We start from the raw sequence: 17,562 nt of genomic DNA, 5'->3' as shown, positions 1-17,562 counted from the left end.
CTCCTACCGTGGTGTTTCATTACAAGGATGAACTCTGATGGGCTCAGCCTCCTTTCTGTGGTCCAAGGTTCACGGCTAGTGTTTGGGGACTTTCTCGAATAGTGGCACCAGCTACTGCTGTTTCTTGTGTAAGAGGAGCAATACATCATGTAGCTCTTCATAATATGATTGACTATCTCTTCCTCTGTGTGTGTTGAGCTCCAGTGAAATAAGTAATGATGATGTTTAAAATGTCATCATTAGACATCTGAATTTAACACTTCAGCAGAGATGACTGGGAAATTCATCCCTCACAAGGCTGATGTTGCAAATTTATCAATGTTCAAACTATATTCAAACTTATCCTAGACCTGGCTGTCTGCAGCCATGGGAGAAAAAGAAGGATGAGTGTAATGAGGAGGTTAGCCCTTTGCTGGCACTGTCAGGTGGTACAGGCACCTTCCCATCACAGGCCACACAGCAGCTGTGTAGCCTGCCTGCTCACATCCTACCCTGCAAGGCTTTATTTTGAAACATAGTAACTAGAGCCCTCTTTCTCTAGAAAATAAATACACAAAACACATAAAGCTAAGACTTCATATGCCAAAACAGCTACCTAAGGTGTTTGGTATCTCTGCATAAACTTTCCAGATCAAGTCCTCATAGCGGAGACACATGCAGAATGCAAAAAAAGTAGTAGTTAACCTCTACTACGTATTTTAGAAAGAAAAATAAGGATTTATGGTTCTGTGTAAATAATGTTGCCCTTTTTGTACCGTGGATTCTTCTGAACAAAATGATGTCAACATAATGATGAAAGAACAGCAATTTGTTTTGAACAAATACATGTTATTGGTTGACAGTAATAAAAAGGGATAAATCATTAAATAATAACATATATTTTAAAGAATATTGGTCCCATCCTGCAAGGCCTCACGTGATCTGTCATTATGCAGTGGCGTAACACATTGACTTCATGTGGATTGCTGGCATGAGTGAGTGTTTGCAGTAAAAACTGAAAATCTTGTTTTGCTGTATATGGTTTTGTAGACAATTTTCTTCTAGAAAATTGCATCTTCAGAGAAGAAAAAATATCTTTGGCACCTCGTATTTTTGTGGCTGCTTTTTGAAGTTACAAATAATGCAAAATCACCTAATCAAAAATGAAATGTGTGATGAGAGGAAGATCATTTCCTGCCACTCTACCTTGTGAAAGCAAACAATGAACTGTAACTTACGGTCCACAAGTCATGTTTCTTTGCTTTTTGCTATATTATAATTTAAATATTTTTTTCAAAAATTCTAATTTTGTGGGCCTCTTTGAAGTGATTTATGTTTTGTACATTATTTGAAAACATAAATTTTGCTGATTATCTTCAGTGTGCCTCTGTCCACCCACCAGTCTCAGATTCATTTAATTTAGACAATGCTGAGCAGCTACATGTGGAATTGATACTTTCCATGAAAGCAAAAGTTATTCTTATGCTTATTTTGTTGAAGAACCTAACATAAGAATTTTTCATCGAAGATTAGCTTAAGTACTCCTACACGTTATTGTGTGTTTGTAGAAAGTGTATAGCTCTTGTTTATCTCTGAATTAAAACTGCTTCATGAGTTAATTCAAGTATTGTGTAGATAGAGAGCTGGACTTTTAAAATTTATTATATCTTCTACAAAGGAAGAGAAATGTGTATTTCTCTCTGCCCATAGCCTTTTACTTCATAAGGCCTTTTAAATAATCGAAACAATTAAGGCAGTCCTTTCTAAAGGGAGGAGTTCAAAATTCTGTTATACATTTCCATTTTAATCGTATTTCTCTAAACTATATTAATATCAATGTGGTTTTCTGATACTTTCCATTTTTTCCCTTGTATTCATATGCTTAGTGTTGGGGCTGGCTTCAGAGGAACTAATTCTAGTAGTGAAGGTGTGCATCAATGTTAGTGTTTTCAGGATATGAGCCTTTCTGCTGGGGACAGGATATTGTCATTATTATGATGGCATTACTTTAACAGGAGATTTTGATGAATCTGTTCACAGTGGTAAAACTGATTTTTAGTTTTTTTCTCCATGGGAAAGTTAGTATAGAATAAGCCATAATATAAGTTTATGATATAGTGATTCAGCGCATGCCAGTTCTTTGCAAAGCTCTACAAGCTAGATGTGAATCAGACCCTGGAGGCAGTATAGCTGGATGAGTGCAGTGCCGTGCCTAAACTAATTAGTCCTACTGAGAAGCAGGATATGCTATGGAAGAGAGTTATGTTAATATGGCCATACTTCTTGGCTATCTGAAACAGATAAATCAGAAGTGGCATTCTGTGGCAATAGGTACACTTGCAATGCGCTAGTTTATTCATGTTGTAACTCTGTGTGATCCTTTGTAGGTCATTCACCCAAGGAATTAGCGCACAGTAACTAATAAAGTGTTAATTCACAACTTCACATGCCTGCAATACCCACAGACCCAAGTACAGAATCAGGACACAAACAGAATTTGATGTTGCTGTACCACAGACTATTCTATAGGGATATATTATTCAATCACCAGCCAAGAATCTAGTACACTAGAGTTGCAAGAAAAGGGTTGAAAAAAATCAAAGATCTATAGTAGTTAAGAAATGGAAAACATGTCCAAATCAATTCCCCCCAAAAATTTCTGAAATCACTTAGTCTGTATTTTCTGGAGTGACAAGAAATTCTGTGTACCTACACTAAGATGCCATGAAGGAGCCTAATTTTCCAGAAGGGGTGAGCCATAATGGTTTAAAAATCAGCACTCCTAGGGCCTCAGTTTGAATCCTGAAATCGCCACTCACTTCGGTAGAGAAGGGTTCGTTAAGCTCTGAGGAATGAAATGTCATCAAAATCACTACAATTTGCCATGTATTTATGAGAAAAACAAAAAATCCAACTTATTGTGTAGCATTTACCAATTTAAAATAAGTGACAGTCAAGTACAAAGACTGTGTTCAGAGGGGAATATAATACAGTGAGCTGGTGTACTAACGCAAGCTGTGCCCTGTCAAGAAAGGTGATTTCGGAACAAAACAACATATTGTCCCATAAGCAAGTCACTATAACATAGGAAAGTCAACTCACTTTATTTTTATATGTGCACATACGTGTATGTCTTCTTCTGCTCCCATAAGCTGAAGTCTTTGCCAAATTTTTCTTTAAATGCTTTTAGGAAGGACTGGATGGAAAGTACACATGTTCTATGTGATTTGCAATCCCCGGACTCTTACTGCAGGTGGTGTGGCTAGGTATCATGAAATACATAGCCTACAATTGCTGTATTAGGATTGAGATCCCAGTTCTTTTCAGACCTCACACAGTTTTCTTTAACATCTTTTCTACATTTTCTGAATACACTTTGCTACTACTGGAAGCTCCCATCTACCTTTTCAGGATGAAAGTTAATGAACTACACCTCTGGAAATAATGACCCCTTATTTTTATATGCGTCCAGCATTCTATCATGGGATTCATAGTGTAAGTTGTCAATAACAGGTTTGTGATTTGCATTTGGAAGGAAGAAAAAAACCTAGATGCTCTTTCACAGGATACTGACATCTTTAAAGCCTGAAGGTTTTTTCTAGTCCTACTTATTTTTCTTGCTCTGTCATTAACTGAATAGTTTGCTAATGCTTCTTCAGTTTCTCTTTCAAAATATTCCCATAGAATTTACTGGCCTGAGTTTGATTTGGAGATCGCTTGTGAACCATCACTAATTGTAGGTCTAATGTTAGGAGTCCCAGTAGCAATTAACCCCTTGAAGGAATGGATCGCCATAGCACGTAGGTCGGCAGCATTAGTTTCCTTTATCTAGCCAAGATATCTTCTTTACTTCCAACATTTACAAATGTCAGACCAAATCATTGTAGCAACACTGGGAAGGAAATACCTAACTAGAAATGTTTTTTCAGACTTCAGTCAGGCTTTCTTTAATATTTCCTTTAAAAGTTACTGCTGCCAACTACCTTGAATTCAAAAAAAACCCTTATTTCTTAATGAAGAAATCTACTGAGAGTTTTATCTTGGGCTTCTACCACTTATTCTTTGAAATATATGCTGAATCTGCTACACTCAAATTTGAGATACTAGTTGTATCAATATGGACCCATGGTTTCAAGCCTTTAGATATGCAAATTGTGTTTCTGTTACAAACAAAACCTTAGAGACCATGCTGTTGTGGTTCCACAGAGCCTTTATTGCGCCTCATCATTATGCTAAATTAATACAAATTTCCTGTGTGTCCAGAATTCAAAGTCAATCAAGTGGCTTAATCTCGGAGGGTATGGGATAAAAATGCTATTAATACAGTTTGGAAGAAGGTGAGGGATTACCTTTAAAAGCATCCCGGCTATATGCTAGGACAGCAACTCTAAAACACAGGCCCATTATGAACCACATCTTAACTGAGTGTGAACTTACAGATTGCCTCCTGCCCTACTTTTGATTGCACAGACTAACTCCCCACATTTGTATGGTGCATTTTTGGCAACTTCAGTAGTTGGCTCTGTAGAGAAGCAGTATTAGAAAGGTATTTGTGATTTGTTACTGTTCTCTAATGCACTGAATGTTTTGACTTTTTATTTTTAAAAGTTAATCGCAGTGTTTACTTTTTATATTTGTTTCATCTTTTTCACCATATGCTTTGCTTTGCTTAGCTAGAATCCACAAGATGAATGAGTGCCAAGTGTCCAGTGAGTTTTCTGAGGCATATTAGCACGTGATATGCAGCTCTTGAGATCCACAATCTGCAGTTTAAAACCTTGCACATTAGCAGGTCCAAATGTACTTTGGAGAATATCTCTAAAATTAATGATACTGTCATGATATTTAGGATTCGTACTTTAAAGTTGCCAAAGCTATTTAATCAATCAGATTGACTAAATCATCATCCTAATTCTTCTTTAAAGGAATATATGTCATCTTCTTGTGCAGAAGTAATAATGAGTGGCTCCATTGTGGATGCTATGGTTGTGAGGATTTTTTTGATATCTTTTGTTTCTGAGCAATTTTGAAAATTTCTCATAACTCCAACATGCGATGTGGTTTTACTTTGGAAGGCAGGGAAGGACAAAATAGTCACTTGAGGTTCTTTCTAATCCTGTTTTCTTTAACTTCATTAAATAAATAAACTGCACGAACAGGCTGAGTCCCAACCATGACATAATGTTGATGGGACAAGCTTGCATCATGGCAAGCCTCTGGGTGCACAATGCCTGTGTGGGTATCCCAGTGTTTCTACTTCAAGACTAGTACCTCAGACAAATACTTACAGAGAAGGGAAAATGGGGCACGTCCAGAAAATTGAAGAATGCCTTGCTTTCCTTTGTATTCCTCTTTGCATGGGGTTTCTACTTCTGCCTTCCAGAAGCCCAGGATGATCTAGTGCAGTGCTAACAAAAACGCAAGTGTAATACAACCATCCTGCTATAAGCAGTTAAAGTTGACCTTGAAATAATCTTTGCATTGAAGACTCTGATATGCACCTTGTGAAGAGTTACCTCAACCTCAGGTTCAGGTGTCTCTTGGGGATTTGGTCTGCTTGAATTTATTTTAAGTGGATTTCTTTCCTAGTCATTTGAATGCTAGCAACCTCACTAAAAAAAAAAGAAAAAAAATAAACAAACCACCATAAGAAAGAGCATTTCCAGTCCAATCCAAGTCTGCTTAGCCTAATTTCCTCTCTCTGACAGTAACCAAGAGCAAAAGCCTAGGGTATAGTACAAAAGTAGGGCAAGCAGAGACATTTGCCCAGAACACACTCCAGCCTAGCATGGTGTGTGGCTCAGGGATTTCCCGATCCGGAAGTGATCTCTTCGTATTTAATTGCTCTCGGTAGGTTTTTCCCCTGCGAAAGTCTTCATTCACTCGTATTGATTATACAGCATCGCTCAAACAGCAAGAGAGATATCACTTACCTCACATGATAATGTAAGATAGCTATTTTGTATCACCTGGTGGCTATTGGATTAGGCAGGTCTTCTAAAATCAGGAAATATGCTGTGATATGTAGCAATTCCAGCATACCTGAAATGTCCTGGTTTTCATCAGTAACTGTCTCTTCTGAAAAGATCACAAGAATTAACCAAAAAGCAGCTTCCACAACCGCCTTGGGTCAAGTTTAAGGCAGGGAAGAAAAATAATCATCAGTTAAGTTTTCTTCATTGTCCAGAATTAGTTTCTGTCATTCAGGATGGTTTGGCATGATTTTTTTCCTGAAGTTGAAGTTGTAGCTGTGTAAACCTCTTGGGCTTTGACTGCTTAGTTGACTAGTTGCCACACCTCTGGAACCCTCTGTTAGATGTTATTACATGCAGGGCGTATGAGGGGTTGTGTATATTCAACGTGTATAGGAAGACGTCTTCAGGACCGTACTTGTAGAAGCATGCTGTTTGCTGACAGATTTGAGTCTTACCCATGTTAGTCACTGACAGTTTAGTTCTTTGGTATGCTTTGTTTAATCTCTGCCTTTTCCTGCTACAGTTAAATCACTCACAATAGAAACTGAAAGAACTGACAAATGCTGAAGGATCAGAATTGTGTTGGAAGGGAAAAAAACAACAAAAGCCAAGATTCTAACTATTTATGGATCTTGTTTCCCAACAAAGTTTATCTAAAAGCCATTGTCTCAGGGTTCAGAGACAGCTAAATGATTGATTTCACATAAAATATTTGTTGTTCTAATTACAGTATCATCTGGGTCGTTGGCAACAAACAGATGCAAAAACAGCCTTTACATACCATCTTGAAAAACTTATGATTTGCTTAGTGTGCTTTATAATCTAAAGCATATGGCTTTGCATAGAACTGCAGTATCCAAAATGAAGCCGTAAGTAATGAATCACTGGGTGGAAGAAAATGCATTGGTTTTGTTACGAGTTCTTTCAGTCTGTGTATTCAAATGGTTCTGTTTAGGGTTATAAACAAAAGGCTATGCTCACAGTTTTAGCAGTGTGTTACAGATTCTGGGATGCACATGACATCAAAGAGGCTACACTAATTTCCCTAGCAGTCTATGGCTCTTGGCACTATGAGCACACTCCATCTGAATAAACAGAATTCTAGTTCACCACAGTTGTGTGGGGGATCTGAGGTGATCGTAAAGCTGGGGTTTGTTTTATTTTAAATCTTTCTGTTATAGGACTTTTTACCCTTCCAGATTCTGTGTTTTCAGTGAATCTGGTAACTACATTTGGAGCTATAGACTTAGACTACAAAGCACTTGACACTGAAAATAATTAAATCTAACTTATTATTCTTACCTCCTGAATCCCAGTAAAAGCTTTGAGTACACTGGAGCTGCAGAATTTGCTAAGGATTAATCACTCTTTCTAAGCATTAATATATATGTTTTAAAGTAGTTAACATCCTTTCCCTTAGCAACACTTATGTGAAGCTCCAGTAAGATATTTTGTGAGAGTTAGCAAGGGCTGAGGCCTTGTAACTCCTCAAAGGACATATGATTTATTGTTTTTTTCATGCTTGCTTGTCACTAGCAGCATGAAGAGCACCAGCCCCTATAAGTATTTCTGGACACTCTTCTGTAGAGGAAGGGACTGAGGGAATTTGGTGGCAAGAATGGTTCCTATCATACTGTATCTCATTGTATCAACAGAGTGGATTTTGAACATGTGCAGAGCTCTGAAGCTACTGCTAGGTAAGCATGAAGTATCCTGGAGAGAATTACAATCATTAATAGTATTAAATATGCCAATATGCCTGATGTTACTAGATTAATCAAATCCTCTGATGCCAGAACCTGGGTTCTACAGCTTCACCATTAGTGGTTGTTTATTCCCTTTTCTTCTCTTCCTTAGTTTCTCAGTATCTTACTTGATTGTTTCATTTTTTGTCTTTTTCCTGTCCGTTTCTCTTTCCTGTAGTTTTCTCTTTCCCCTCTCATTAGCCTCAGAAGGGAAAAGAAGATTATTAGAGACATACCTCATTACTTAAGTCACCAAGTAGTCTTGCTCTTTATTCTCTCCTACCCTGTGTTGTTGTCTCTTGGTGTGGTTTTGCCTGTACTGAGATTAAAATCTTTCAGAGGCAGTGTGTTTATTTTCTATCAGCCTCCAGCATTTTTGCAGAACTACCATAATATAATTAAATTTATAGTATATAGCATAGACCTGATAACTTCATTATTCCCAAATGAAGCTACAGATTATTGTACAGTACTTGTTCTGTGAAGCCTTATAGACCTGTTAGCCTGTCCTTGTTTCTGATGCATTTATAGTTGGTAGCATTTAACAGGCAGTGTACAAATACCCTGCAATGTGGGCCTGCCATCTCTTAATGTGTGCTCATACTAAAGTCACACTGACCACAGTTTAGTACAGGGATGTGCAAGATAGTTCTGCACTAACTGGCTTGAGTATGGCAGGCAGGCTGGCAGGCACAGCAGGAGCTCAGTGAGGGCTAACTGCCTGAGTATTCACTCTGCTTCTCAGGCAAGTTTTTCGTTTTACTCCCATTTTGCACTTATGATGTGATGCAAATTTGTGCAAATGGTGGAGAATCATGGGAATGAGAAAGGGAGGAAAATATGTTTGTAGGAACACTCGTGGCCAAACAGCATTATGTGCCCTTTGTAAATCTCTCTTATTTTAAATAGAGCTGAAATAATTAAAATCATGGAGCCTAGTTCATTTACATCATTTTCTACTGCGTAAGTGACATTCAGTCACTCCCACTTAACACTAAGTGCGACCAGAATCACTAGCCCCTGGAGTCCTCTGCTTGAACAGACTGGTAGGGCACAGAAGAAAATGTAGCTGTTCCTTGAAATCAACATGCTGCACATAATTATCCACTTAGCATCCAGTCCAGAAGGAGAATGTATATTATCATTGTCTGTGAGGTCATTTCTGCATTTGCCTAAGACTTCAAGAGAAAAAGTGAACTTAACTTGCTGCCTTGAAAAATGATTCAAAACTGGAAAAGCTTGAAAACATCAAAATACATATAAATTATCAAAGGAGAACAAAGACAAGTTTTTTCCACAAAAGTCTTCTCCCCAGGCTATAACAATGCTTTACATAGGCATGATCAATATATCCAGGCTTGAGAACCAAAGTCTTTTGGAATAAATTAGACTGGCAGGAAAAGAAACAAACAAAGAACAAATTAACATGATTTTAAACATTGCTTAAATTTTCATGAATGTAGACCTTGAGATGTTATGATGAGATCCCATGAGTCTGTGCTAATATTTGCTTATAATTAAGGGTTGCACTTTCATGTTTCATCTGATATTATAGATTGGAAATCAGCCACATGCTTACTATTTTTCTTGGTCATACTGATTTATCTACTTTATTTGCTTACTCTGTTAATAATATATATGATCCCCTAAATGGCCCCATTACCTTTCCTTTAGCAGGCTGCCCTTTCTCGTACTCTAAATCTCCCTGTCTGAGTAATGAGAGAAGGACTACCCTTCCTGTGATATTAGGGTTGTGTTCACCTATAACAGAAAAAGAGACAAGACTAACCCCTTCCAAACCTGCTTTGGGTAAATGGCTTCAGAAGGAAAATGAAAGTACTCAGCTCCACCTTTCAATATGTGTTGTAGTGGATGTAGTCCCTTCAGCAAGGGAATCGTCAACGCAGGCTGCTTTGCGGCACAGACACATTGGCAAAGATCCCTTCTGTGCATTCCTTGCTAAAAGTAAGATGTCATCCAGAGTTTAGAGCCCCCCTCTGTGCTGCACCAACCTTAAAACAATCTGACTTGCATCAGTGGATTTTATAAGTTCCAAATGCAGTTGTAGCTGCCTCATCACCATTTTCTCTGCAGAATTCGCCATATAGGAAAAATTAGCAATGTTTGGCGAGGTTATCAGCATCAAGGGGTTTTTGAAGCAAGGGTTTAATCATGAACAGTTTATGAAGACCCTAGCTTCATTTCAGAGAGCTAAATCTGATGCTACTCAGTTCCCGTGAAGGGCGTGCCCAGTGCCTGCTCCCCAAGTTTTCAATACCACGATAAGCAGGACGAACAAGACATCTAAGATGAGATCTTCACTGAATATCAAGTGAAGTCATCTCCCTCATGGGAAGTCATTAGAAAAACACATTTTTGCAGGTACTGTTTTGAAAGTATTGGTCAGGACCCAAATCCTAGATGCAAAAGTCCTTGTGTCAGTGCTAAAGAGCATTTTGAATTCTTCTGTTAAATCTTACTGTTTGGCAGTTCGTGCATTTCTGAGAGAGTCCTTTGCAGCTTATGGAAAGGATGGATTTGTAAACAGAAAAATCATCTAAATAAGATATGTCATAAGAAATGTGCTCATCATCTCCAAGCCAAGAGATGTCATAAAAAGTGTCGGTATGATGGATGTGAAGGCTAATTGAAGAAAAATATTTCCATTTCAGCCATAAGAAAGCAAAGAAGAATAACATGGTAATTCAGAGGTGAAAGTACATCCCAGAAATCAAAAGATCAATACAAAATCTTCTGCAGATTGAGACTCATGATAAAAATCACATTGGAGAAATGAACTCATATTAAGCTAGAAGTGATCTGTGTCATATCTTGAATAGTTCTTAACTTTAGCTTGAATCAAAACATACCTTTTCTAAAAGCTTCCCATCTCAACCTGAGCTTCCATCATACTGCTAAATATTTTTTTTTTCTCCTGACTGATTGCTTTCACTATGTGCTGTATTTCTGGTCTGAAATTTTCTTCCACTTCTGACCATTAGACAGCTCAGACTTTTGTTTCCAAAGGTGAAAAACCCTCCATCTTCTATACAGGAGTTTAGACTTGCTTCAAATCACCTCTTACCTTGTTTTGAAAAAAAATGAAATAGAACAGTCGTCTTAAATTTCTCACCATATGGCAGGTTTTCCAGATTTCAGATTGTTCTTGTTCTCAAAACATTCAGCAGTTTACAGCACCCAGTTTAAAATAATTCTGCACTCAACGATAAAACTGTTTTCCTATTTCTATTGAGTAGTCCTCTGCTTTGCACCCAGTCTACGTCATATTCAGCTGAATATCCGTAATGGTTCCCAAGTCTCTCCTGGAGACACTGCTTTCCAACTATGCAATTCCCGGTTCTTAAAAATGTAACAACTCAAGCGTTTGACTTTGCATTTAGTTGAAAACACACATCTTTTTAATCTGCCTGAGCACTGCAAGGTCCTGGTCTATGGGCTTGGGCTCTTATGTATCAGAGAAATAAAAAGGATAACAGGTAGTGGTAATAGAGGAGTAAACAGAAATGCCATCGGTTTGTTTACTTATAAATACTTTATACTCCCAACAGATTTACCCATTTGCCAGTTTCTAATTCCCTTCACTGTAGGCAACATCAATTTTGCGGTAGCTTTAGGGAAGCATCCACATGAGCCTGCACACCCATGTGTATCAGCCTCTCTGGGTTCGAGCTGGAAAGGAGGAGGATGCCCAGAACCTCAGCTACCCTGCTCTTGCTAGATCAGCTGCCATAGTGCACTTGGCAGAAGGCATTTTGCCTACTCTGTGCTATTTCTGCACTGCAGTAAGGAATTTACCAATAAAGAAATTGTAACCTAGGGAATTTCTGCACTTAGAGTTACAAAGGAAAGGTTTTCTTCCAGACAAAAGGGGGACAGATCTCTTACTTAAAAAATGGTGCTAAAGGACAACCCGAAGGAAGTGCATGTACTCACTCTCTCATCTGGTCTCTAAATTTATAGCAAACTCAGAAGCCTGGACATGCCAGAGGCACTTGGCACAACTTGGGTGCAGTGTAGACAATACCCTGTTAATGATGCTGGTGCTGCTGCTATTGCTATCAAAATGACAAGTGGCTTTTTTCTTATTGGTGGCTTTAAGTTTGCTGTCAAAGCAGAATATTTTAAAACAGCATTTAAAGTGCCTATTCAACTGCTGAGTGTTGAGCACATGTTAATACCGTTTTCTCCAGATATGGTAGTTTATGATAAATGTTACCAGATTTTGTACTGTTCATGTAGTATGCTACTAAACACTAAGACAAATGGGCCCACTGAAAGGGTATTTCCTTTGGAGGACACAAGCTGCAGACCACCCATAGAATACACAGAAATAATTAAGTGTCAGGATAAAAAGCTAGAGCAAAATATTAGTGTCTCAGAATCCTAATGAATAAAAGACATTTTTAAAACAAAGACTATACATATAGGTGTTTTGAAAAAATAACATGAAGGCCACAACAGCATTTGGGGGAAAGGAAAAAAGAGTACCCCATCATATTATTGTACTGTTTGAAAATTTCTAAATATTTGTGTGCTTTGGTTTTACTTCTGGCAAGCTGCAGAGAGGTGTGTGAGATTATGCAGAACTGTAAGGACCTGAGTCCTTATTCATACCAGCCTCTTGCTAGAATAAAAAAATTATTTGTGGAGAGGTATTCAAGAACAACATTGCTGTAAAAAGGAACTCGTATGGCTTTGCAACTGGAAACATTGCGTGCAAAAATTGCAGACCCTGCTGTCCTGAGACAGAAAGCTCCAAGATCAGTTTGAGTAACTTTCAGAGCAAAGAGAGAGAGAGTAGAATATAGTTATGGCAGGTCTTCCGCAAAACTTCCAGAGACTTCAGAGAGAACAAAATCATGCCTATGTCCTATGTAAATATTAGAGAAGAAAATTTCCAAAGACACAGATATTACTTGGGCACCCAATTTCCCCAGAACTATTTTCTGGAACAGCTTCTGCCTTGTCTGGTTATATACAATACAGGTAAGTAGTAAAGGTGCAGGCTCAGCCGTCACAATCTCTTGAGCAAAAATATAAAGGTTTACTGAACTTGAAAGTATAAAGCACTGAAGCTTTGGGTATTAAATTAGCAAGCAGAATGAGCACATTATTTAAAAGTTATTTTGTATTACTGGAGAAATATAACATTTCTCTATAAAATTGTTTTTTAATTTCAGATCCAGCTCTGCAGTCAGTTCCCTGGTGGCCATCTAACTCACAACCCCTCGCAGGTATTGTGAGGGAACATGATGGTTGGCACGAAACAAGTGCTCCCCTCCCACACAGACATTGCAGTCCCACACCGAGAGGAAACTGGTATCTTTCAAATTTTACTGTTGAGAGGGAGAAAGACAGTGAAAGAGAGAAAATCTCCCAGAACAGCCAGTCATTTGGCTGAAAAGGCCGAAGTTCAACCACCTCTACCTCACTCAGTAATTACAGAAAAGTACAATAGTTGCAAACTGTAAACCTGAGTGTATAATAAACCTCCTTTGTAATATTACCTGCTTCTTAAGGCCAGATCTTACAAACAGATTTGTGAGATTAGAGCCCTGCATCCACACAAGCCACATCATTGACTTCAGTTTTGAAGTGTTTAAAGGAACTCATGTGCTACTTGATCTTTGTGCTGGTCTTTTGTATCAGAGAAAGTTTCCCATGCAGTATGGAATGCAAATGTGATAAGATATATATTTTTCCTTCAGTGCCACCAAAACCTGTTTTTATTCATACTGTCACTAAAATAATTTTTAACAGGGAGATATCAGATAAGTCAAAGGCATTGGGAGAATTATTTGGAAGGTAAATTACCTTTCCTTACATCCCACAGTGTCTTTGAGTAACCTAGTGATTCTGATTTATCCTGAAAATAGTTGTCCTGCTAATCTAGAGGATGTGCCACAGAAAACGCCTGGTAAAACAGAGTACAGCTCACCATAATGTCTTTTTTCCTTAATACAAAAAAAAAAAAGGGAATAAAAAGGCTATTAGTTCTTTTCAGAATCCATCCCTTCTGAAATATTTCATTCATCTTTAAACTCTGCTTTGCAGATGACTTTAAGCAACTGTTACTTTACAGCACATCACAAATTATATTAAGAAAGCATAATTCCAAACTGGTCCGATTACTCTGATTAAACAGAGAGCCATGTCAAGAAGGTAGCCTCTTTATATAATAAAAATGATGATAATGGGCTAAGTCTCATCAGTCAGAAGGCTTTATTACTGTCTACTGTAGAAAAATGGTTTTGCTGCTGCTGAATGATATATCCCTAGCTAGTCACAATATACCTCATTTCCTGCTTAGATATCAGAAGATACTAAGATAAAGTGTGAAAGGAATAAGAAGCTGTGTGATATAGATATATGGAAGAATAAAAAATGTTATAAAAGTAAAAGTGAAGTTCTGCTTAAAAACTTGTGTTTGAACTAAGTTTCAAAAGAGAAAACAAAGATCCCCAAGTTTCTGTGTGCTTACTTTGGATAGGACAGACTTGCTAATAAATCCAGGACCAAATAGGACAAAAGAAAAGGCTGTTTACAGACTAACATACGCTAAGACGTTCACAGCACCTGGCACAGCTTAAAACTAAATTGTGTTATCTTACTGTAGGTTCAGAAAACTGTCTTGAACAGAAGCTGAGAACACCTCGTCGACGATGTCAGCAGCCCAAAATGCTGAATAGCCCTGAGGACAACATGTACTATAACCAGTTAAATGTGAGTTCAAAGTGGCAATAAAGCTGTTTTACTGGCTTTGTTTCCAGTTAATAATTCTGTTATTAATACCTGTTTCAGCCCCTCCAGCCCCACCCCCACGTTCTTCTGCTCTCGTCTTGAACATGTGCTTATGCTCTTTATCTGTTGCTTTCATGTCAGGATGTCTGCCTTCACGGTGAATAATTGATGTGGTTTATCAAAGACGAGCAAGATGCATGCTTCATCAGGCTCACTTGAGCCCTTTGATCAAAAAAATTATGCTGTGACTTCTGATATTATCAGCATCTGCTTGCATTCAACACAAAATCACTTTGAATTAAAAATTAACGACTTGCTGCTTTGCTTTGACTGTGTGTTCTTGGCCCTCTCCACAGGGAACTCTAGAATATCAAGGGAGCAAGAGGAAGCCAAGAAAACTTGGGTAAATATCTATCTTCTTAGTTCTAAGCAACTGTAAACAGAAGAAGTCCTTTGTGATATTACAGAATATGCAAAACTTTCTAGAGAGGTTTCTAAAAATAAACAATTAACATATTTCTGTGCATTGACATGGGACATTTTCTGCAGAAGCAAATGTAAAACTTGTATGTACTGCTGTCTGCAGACACTAGAACTGATTCTTACAAAATATGCTCCCCAGCTCTCTCTGAGTACTACTACTACAAAAAAAAATTAGCTTTCTTCATGTTTTTAAGTGCATTTAGCACTAGTGAAAGGTGCCAGATGAAGGGTCTTGAAACTGAAGTTCTCTGACCTAGAACACAGACAGAAGCCGTGCCAGCTTTGCAGCAGCACACTCGCAGTGGGCTTCAACCCTCCTGGGGGAGCACATTTTAAGAACTCAGAGAGGTCACTCAGCCCAAAAGGGAGTTGCTCCTTCTTGGTTGAACTGAGTTAGTTCTCATTGTCACATGAGCAGTTATCACCTGGTGATAGGTAGAAATCACTGAAAACAATTTACAAAAGCCAGGCTGGCTATTACACAGTTGCCAAAATATTTCATTGACTGATCACATGGACCAGAGAGAACTGATGGATGCTTGGTCTGGCAAATGCATCTACTCTAAAAATATAAAAGGACTTTCTGTATTATTTCCTCTGTTTTTAATTAATCTCTGAATATAACTGTATGAATAAGAGGTCTTTGAGTCAAGGTTAAAGCCCAAAATTTGCACGACTGTGCAAGATTTGGTTTATTTTATCTCCTTCCTCTAGTTTAAAAAAGTCTGTATTCCTGTTCAGGGAATAAAAACACTAACATGGGACTGCAGTGCTCATTATACATCACAGGAAAATGAAAGCCCCTTGATATCAATAGGGCTTTCCCCAAAAATGGGTGATGTGGTCTTTGGCTCGTATTCACAGCAAATCATCAGCTGAAATACGTTATCAAAATCATACCCTACTTGTGGAACATATACAGACAAAAAAGCCACATTGCTCAAATGAAATGCCCATTTGATGCAAATAGTTGGTCTATCATGCTGTACGCCCAAAATGAAAGACTATATTGCATTTCACTGATCCTCAGAACCATTCAGAGTATAATCAGAAAAAAGTAATAACAAAGTAGAAGTGTGTATAAAAGCTATATCTTTCTCATCAAATCATCCCATCTTTTTTTTTTCCTTTCTTGTATTAGCACTCTTCATTTTCACATCCACAGAGAAGTTTTTATTTCTGAAGGTATTGACAGAATTAATTTTTTAACTTAATAAATGTTGTTTGTTTTCTTTCAAGCCAAATCAAAGTGCTGGACGGAGAGGATGAGTATTACAAATCATTGTCAGCTGTTGAATCTATCCCTGAAGATGACAGCTTTCTCAGTTCCCCATCTCCTCCTTCTTCAAGAGGTGTGTCTTTTGCTCAAAGCTGAACCCCACTTACTCTATTGACTAATACTGGTAAGAGTATTTTCATGCCGGTAATCTCTTCCAATTAACTTTGTGCGTGTATGTTTATATAATATATTAAAAAACACAATTTCAGCTAGTAACTTTCTTTCACTAATTTAGAATTGGTTTTGCAGTTGTAAATTGTCCCATTTAGCTGTATTTCTATAAGAAATTCCAGTAAAGGGGAGCAGCACTACCTGTATGTGTTGATGTTGGTAATGGACACGTTTCTTTAGCAGCAAGGTTAGTTTATACAGTTCCGACCCCTTCTTCCCTGCTCCCCCTCAGCTGCTGTTCCCACCCTGTGCCATCCCTTCTGTTGTGCTGGCACAACTGCTGGTAGAGCTGTGTGAAAAATAAGATCAAGGAACTGAACTGGATTAAAAGAACTCTCTGCTAAAAATTTTCATTTGGGGTCATAGTGAAAATGTTTTGTATTTCATTAGACTGATATTAAACGTTATCCTTTATAACTTTCTGTGCTGTGTATGGCTTTTAGCACTACAAAAATGTACAGAGTAAAATCATTTAAAATAATAATTGTGTCTCAATTTACCTTGTAAGTATTTTTCTTATAAAGTATTAGTTTACCATAAGTTTAACTTGAAGAATTATTTCAAATATAAGAAGCAAAACAGTTTTAAAGCTAACATTTCACTCACTGCTTCATATAGTCCTTGTGACTGAAACCATTCTTATTATCCATGCCAGTATTTAATTTCTTTCTTAACCTGTAACTCTGGGCTCCAGTGATTCCTGCATTTCCACAGCCCTCTTGTATGTAGCAGGGAAAAAAATGTCACCTGCAAATGTTTCTACTTGCTTTTCACTTTCTGTCCAAATCCTTAATGAAACATTATGTAACTTTCTATGGAACCCTGAGATGCTTTGCTGGTAACCATTTCCGTGACAGAAGCTGACTATTTCATCTTACTCTTTGCTTTCTGTTTCTGAGCCACAGTTTTGATCTGTGACAATTCTTTGCTTCTTTTCCATACAAGCTCTTATCAGAAACTTTTGGAAATAAAATGTTCATGTGTACCACCTTACAAATTTGCTCAAAATTATTCTTTTTTTTTTTTTTGAGAAACCATGCTGATTAAATCTGACCATGTATTATATAGACCTAATTATGATCCTTATTTTTATCTCCCCTCCAATGGGTTTACCCTGATCTGCGCTAACAAACCTTCTTCCTTATGGAGGTGCAGTTCACACCTGTTC

The 17,562-nt window shown here is 37.8% G+C and overlaps 1 protein-coding gene across 1 annotated transcript in view; it reads left to right on the top strand.

The window, feature by feature from the left end:
* The window catches only part of MYO3B (myosin IIIB), a 206,722-nt gene extending 189,533 nt beyond the window's left edge, over positions 1-17,189 (top strand). The window contains exons 34-37 of the mRNA XM_087731497.1: positions 12,901-12,954; positions 14,337-14,443; positions 14,818-14,864; positions 16,184-17,189. Coding sequence (XP_087587623.1) covers positions 12,901-12,954; positions 14,337-14,443; positions 14,818-14,864; positions 16,184-16,319 — 344 coding nt within the window. The 3' untranslated portion in view covers positions 16,320-17,189. The remainder of the gene's footprint in view (positions 1-12,900; positions 12,955-14,336; positions 14,444-14,817; positions 14,865-16,183) is intronic.
* The last annotated feature ends 373 nt before the right edge of the window (positions 17,190-17,562 follow it).

Source organism: Nipponia nippon, unplaced genomic scaffold (assembly GCF_047370975.1).
Source record: "Nipponia nippon isolate SJK-2023a ecotype South Korea unplaced genomic scaffold, ASM4737097v1 scaffold_5, whole genome shotgun sequence".
Lineage (NCBI taxonomy): Eukaryota > Metazoa > Chordata > Aves > Pelecaniformes > Threskiornithidae > Nipponia > Nipponia nippon.
This window is presented reverse-complemented; position numbering and strand designations above follow the sequence as displayed.